The sequence below is a fragment of the Somniosus microcephalus genome, chromosome 27, assembly GCF_052327205.1.
Source record: "Somniosus microcephalus isolate GS21.2 chromosome 27, FLI_Smic_1.0, whole genome shotgun sequence".
Taxonomy (NCBI): Eukaryota; Metazoa; Chordata; class Chondrichthyes; order Squaliformes; family Somniosidae; genus Somniosus; species Somniosus microcephalus.
Window position 1 is genome coordinate 48,025,567 of NC_141013.1, and position 6,000 is coordinate 48,031,566.

The window sequence follows — 6,000 nt, forward strand, 5'->3', positions numbered from 1 at the left end:
ACAGAGGGTGGGGTAATGAGGGCAGGGAACAGGGGCCAAGGTACAGAGGGTGGGGTAATGAGGGCAGGGAACAGGGGCCGGGGTACAGAAGGTGGGGTAATGAGGGCAGGGAACAGGGGCCGGGGTACAGAGGGTGGGGTAATGAGGGCAGGGAACAGGAGCCGGGGTACAGAGGGTGGGGTAATGAGGGCAGGGAACAGGGGCCGGGGTACAGAGGGTGGGGTAATGAGGGCAGGGAACAGGGGCCGGGGTACAGAGGGTGGGGTAATGAGGGCAGGGAACAGGGGCCGGGGTACAGAGGGTGGGGTAATGAGGGCAGGGAACAGGGGCCGGGGTACAGAGGGTGGGGTAATGAGGGCAGGGAACAGGGGCCGGGGTACAGGAGCCAGGGCAGAGTTGGTGAGTTGGTCGGAAGCCTCGTGTTGCACATATTACAGGGCCAATGTGGGGCCATGGAGAATTAATCAGTCGCTCTGTGGCCAGCTGTAACAGGATGGTTCCTCTCCCTCCCTTTCTCAGGAAGCTGTGTGCAGAGGCTCCGCCATGACTGAGGTGATAATCAGCAGCTGTAAGCCCTCAGTGGAGGAAATGGCTCTCAAGCACGATGACAACAGGCTGCCCTTCCAGGTAGGACAGCAGGCTGAGGCTCTGCGGGGTTTATTCCCCGGGGTGGGGGAGGGGAGGCGAGGCGGCGTGTGTGAGCCCGGACCGGGCACCAGAGCAGGGGGGGGGCACACTGTGGGAGGGAGAGGAGAGGGCACTGTGGGAATCTGGGCGTGTGGGTATGGGGGAGGAGCGAGGGAGGGGGACTGTGGGGTGTGGGAAGCGGGGGGAAGAGCGAGGGAGGGGGGTGGGAAGCGGGGGGAGGAAGTGTGTGGGGGGGAGGGGGGGAGTGTGTGGGGGTGGGGGGTGGGGGGAGTGTGGGGGAGGGGGGGGAGTGCTCCAAGAGTATTTTCTTGCCAGTCTAAAAATCGCCTGATTCCCTGGGACTGACTATAAATAAATTTGTTGACGTGGGGCTGAATCTGGGACTGAATCTGGGCTGAATCTGGGACTGAATCTGGGCTGAATCTGGGCTGAATCTGGGACTGAATCTGGGGCTGAATCTGGGACTGAATCTGGAGCTGAATCTGGGACTGAATCTGGAGCTGAATCTAGGACTGAATCTGGGACAAATCTAGACTGAATCTGGGGCTGAATCTGGGGCTGAATCTGGGACGAATCTGGACTGAATCTGGACTGAATCTGGAGCTGAATCTGGGACTGAATCTGGGACGAATCTGGACTGATTCTGGGACTGAATCTGGGGCTGAATCTGGGGCTGAATCTGGACTGAATCTGGACTGAATCTGGGTCTGAATCTGGGACTGACTCTGGGACTGACTCTGGGACTGAATCTGGAGCTGAATCTGGAGCTGAATCTGGAGCTGAATCTGGGACTCAATCTGGGACTGAATCTGGGACTGAATCTGGAGCTGAATCTGGGGCTGAATCTGGGGCTGAATCTGGGGCTGAATCTGGGACTGAATCTGGGACTGAATCTGGGACTGAATCTGGGGCTGAATCTGGACTGAATCTGGGACTGAATCTGGAGCTGAATCTGGGACTGAATCTGGGGCTGAATCTGGGGCTGAATCTGGACTGAATCTGAGGCTGAATCTGGAGCTGAATCTGGGACTGAATCTGGGGCTGAATCTGGAGCTGAATCTGGAACTGAATCTGGAACTGAATCTGGAGCTGAATCTGGGACTGAATCTGGGACTGAATCTGGACTGAATCTGGAGCTGAATCTGGGGCTGAATCTGGGACTGAATCTGGGACTGAATCTGGGCTGAATCTGGGGCTGAATCTGTTCTCAGGAGCTCGGCAGCAATCGGACAGTTTGTTTCTGTCCCTGGCACAAATTAGATTGTTGAAAAAGCAGCTCGGCGGATTGTGAGATTAAACTGGGGCCAAGATCCCAGTCAGTAAACATTCGAACCTGCTCCTGCTTTACTTGCATTCAACCACTGTGGGAGGGACCCACTCCCGCTTCACTCTGGTTTCACAGGCGGCCTCCACGGCTTATTCTTCACGGATCGGTCAAAAAAGAAATCACAGGGACATTGGTAGGAACCCTGACTGACTTCCTTTGCCCCGCTGTCTGGTCCAGGGTCCTGAGAGCAGTGAACTGCGCCTGTGTCTCAGAGCCGGACCAAGTGCTACCTTTACGCTCTGGGCCATGTGGGGGGGGAGATAGGAATGTACAAAGCTGTCGGACAGGACAGGACAGGACCCACTGCTCCACCCAGTCTGTCGCGTCCAGTCCCGGTACAGACACTCCCTGCCCACCCGCACCCACGTACTTCCCTGGGAGAGGTGGGAAACCAGGTGAACACCCAGGCCAAGCTGCAGAATTCCTCACCGACCTCTTCAGGCGACCGGGACGAGCCCGGGAGATCGCTCTGGCCCAGGGTACATGTTCTGAAAGCTTGCTCCCCAGTTACAGTGCACTGGAGCAAGAGAATTGGGATAGACTCCCGCCACCAGCTCTCCCATCCCGGGAATCCTCAACCCACCCCATTCAGATGGTGGCCGGCGTTTCAACAAACACCACAAGACTTCTTAAAACCTGAAACTGAAGGAAGGATCCTTTGCGTGAGTTACTATGGCAACAGCTGCAGTAACACAATACAATATATTCTTCTCATCGTTCCCTGTTCCCAGGCCAGAGAGTCCGGAGCTTAACTTAGATCCACATTCAGAGTGCAGCCATCTGTGCCAACGAAAACTAGCCGACCTTAAAATGACAGTCCAGCGTGGGAGGACAGTAACCCGCAGCAATACACAGCAGTGCAGAGCGAGATATTGAACCGGGAGTGATGCACTGACAGTCAGAGATGGGGAATGAGGAAATGGCTGAGAAATTAAATAAATACTTTGTTTCTGTCTTCACGGAGGAAGACACAAAAAACCTCCCAGAAATACGAGAAAACCAAGGGTGTGGTGAGAATGAGGAACTTAAAGAAATGATTATTAGTAAAAAAACAGTACTAGCAAAATTAATGGGACTAAAAGTCGATAAATCCCAAGGACTGGATGACCTATATCCTAGGGTTTTGAAAGAGGTGGCCATTGGAATAGTGGACGCATTGGTTGTCATCTTCCAGAATCTATAGAATTTTGGAACAGTTCCTGCAGATTGGAGGATAGCAAATGTAACCCCGCTATTTAAGAAAGGAGGGAGAGAGAAAATGGGGAACTACAGACCTGTTAGTCTCACATCAGTAGTTGGGAAAATGCTGGAATCTATTATAAAGGATGCAATAACTGGGCACTTAGAAACTAATAGTAAGATTGGGCAGAGTCAGCATGGATTTATGAAAGGGAAATCCTGTTTGACAAACCTATTGGATGTAACTAGTGGAGTAGACAAAGGGGAACCGATAGATGTGGTGCATTTGGATTTTCAGAAGGCCTTCGATAAGGTCCCACACGAGGTTGGTGAACAAAATTAGGGCACATGGAATTGGGGGTAATATACTAGCATGGATTGAGAATTGGTTAACAGACAGAAAACAAAGAGTAGGGATAAACGGGTCTTTTTCAGGATGGCAGGCTGTGACTAGTGGGGTACCGCAAGGATCAGTGCTTGGGCCCAAGCTATTCACAATCTATATCAATGATTTGGATGAGGGGACTAAATGTAACATTTCCAAATTTGTTGATGATACACAGCTAGGTGGCAGTGTCAGTTGTGAAGAGGATGTGAAGAGGCTTCAAGGGGATCTCGACAGGCTCAGTGAGTGGGTGAGAACATGGCAGATGGATAATAATGTGGATAAATGTGAAGTTATCCACTTTGGTAGAAAAAACAGAAAGGCAGAGTATTTCCTAAATGGTGAAAGATTGGGGAATGCAGATGCTCAAAGGCACCTGGGTGTCCTTGTACATGAGTCACTGAAAGTGAATGTGCAGGTGCAGCAAACCATTAGGAAGGCAAATGGTACGCTGGCCTTCATTACAAGAGGATTTGAGTACAGGAGTAAAGAAGTCTTACTCCAATTATACAGCCATGGTGTGGAGATGCCGGAGTCGGACTGGGGTGGACAAATGTGAGAAGTCACACAACACCAGGTTATAGTCCAACAGCTTTATTTGAAATCACAAGCTTTCGGAGCGCTGCTCCTTCTTCAGGCAGCAGCGCTCCGAAAGCTTGTGATTTCAAATAAAGCTGTTGGACTATAACCTGGTGTTGTGTGACTTCTTCAATTATACAGGGCCTTAGTGAAACCACACCTGGAGAACTGTGTACAATTTTGGTCTCCTTACCTAAGGAAGGATATACTTGCCATAGAGGGAGTGCAACAAAGGTTCACGAGATTGATTCCTGGGATGGGGGGACTGTTGTATGAGAAGAGATTGAGTAAACTAGGCCTGTATTCTCTTGAATTCAGAAGAATGAGAGGGGATCTCATTGAAGCATACAACATTATTACAGGGCTTGATAGGGTGGATGCTGGGAGAATGTTTCCCTTGGCTGGGGAGTCTAGAACCAGGGGCCACAGCCTCAGGATAAAGGGTCGGCCATTCAGGACTGAGATGAGAAGAAATTTCTTCACTCAGAGGGTGGTGAATCTTTGGAATTCTCTACCCCAGAGGGCTGTGGAGGCTCAGTCATTGGGTATATTCAAAACAGAAGTCGATAGATTTCTGACTAGTAAGGGCATCAAGGGATATGGCGATAGGGCTGGTGAATGGAGTTGAGGCAGAAGATCAGCCGTGATCGCATTGAATGGCGGAGCTGGCCGACTCCTGCTCATATTTCTTATGTTCACTGTTCATCAATACATTAAGCTAACACGTTGTCCATAAGCAGTTTGCAACTCATTCATTAACAGCTTTCAGCGCTCCTGGTAGCCCAGCTCCTGCACCCCCTTCCTGCCCATTCCCTCCTGAGGGGGATGGGGGATCATGGGGGATTGAGGGGGACGAGCGGGAGGGGGGTCAAGGGGGACGAGCGGGAGGGTCGAGGGGGACGAGCGGGAGGGGGGTCGAGGGGGACGAGCGGGAGGGGGGGTCGAGGGGGACGAGCGGGAGGGGGGTCGAGGGGGACGAGCGGGAGGGGTCGAGGGGGACGAGCGGGAGGGGGGTCGAGGGGGACGAGCGGGAGGGGGGTCGAGGGGGACGAGCGGGAGGGGGGTCGAGGGGGACGAGCGGGAGGGGGGTCGAGGGGGACGAGCGGGAGGGGGGTCGAGGGGGGACGAGCGGGAGGGGGGTCGAGGGGGACGAGCGGGAGGGGGGTCGAGGGGGACGAACGGGAGGGGGGTCGAGGGGGACGAGCGGGAGGGGGGTCGAGGGGGACGAACGGGAGGGGGGACGAGCGGGAGGGTCGAGGGGGACGAGCGGGAGGGTCGAGGGGGACGAGCGGGAGGGGTCGAGGGGGACGAGCGGGAGGGGGGTCGAGGGGGACGAACGGGAGGGGGGTCGAGGGGGACGAGCGGGAGGGTCGAGGGGGACGAGCGGGAGGGGGGTCGAGGGGGACGAGCGGGGGTCGAGGGGGACGAGCGGGAGGGGGGTCGAGGGGGACGAGCGGGAGGGGGGTCGAGGGGGACGAGCGGGAGGGGGGTCGAGGGGGACGAGCGGGAGGGGGGTCGAGGGGGACGAGCGGGAGGGGGGTCGAGGGGGACGAGCGGGAGGGGGGTCGAGGGGGACGAGCGGGAGGGGGGTCGAGGGGGACGAGCGGGAGGGGGGTCGAGGGGGACGAGCGGGAGGGGGGTCGAGGGGGACGAGCGGGGAGGGGGGTCGAGGGGGACGAGCGGGAGGGGGGTCGAGGGGGACGAGCGGGAGGGGGGGTCGAGGGGGACGAGCGGGAGGGGGGTCGAGGGGGACGAGCGGGAGGGGGGTCGAGGGGGACGAGCGGGAGGGGGGGTCGAGGGGGACGAGCGGGAGGGGGGTCGAAGGGGACGAGCGGGAGGGTCGAGGGGGACGAGCGGGAGGGGGGTCGAGGGGGACGAGCGG

General features: G+C 56.2%; 1 protein-coding gene across 1 annotated transcript in view; it reads right to left on the reverse strand.

Moving 5' to 3' along the window:
- lrrk1 (leucine-rich repeat kinase 1) overlaps positions 1 to 6,000 on the reverse strand; it is a 404,527-nt gene that overhangs the window by 160,834 nt on the left and 237,693 nt on the right. Inside the window, 2 exon segments of the mRNA XM_085968973.1 lie at positions 1,230 to 1,894; positions 2,342 to 2,349. Coding sequence (XP_085825099.1) covers positions 1,230 to 1,894; positions 2,342 to 2,349 — 673 coding nt within the window.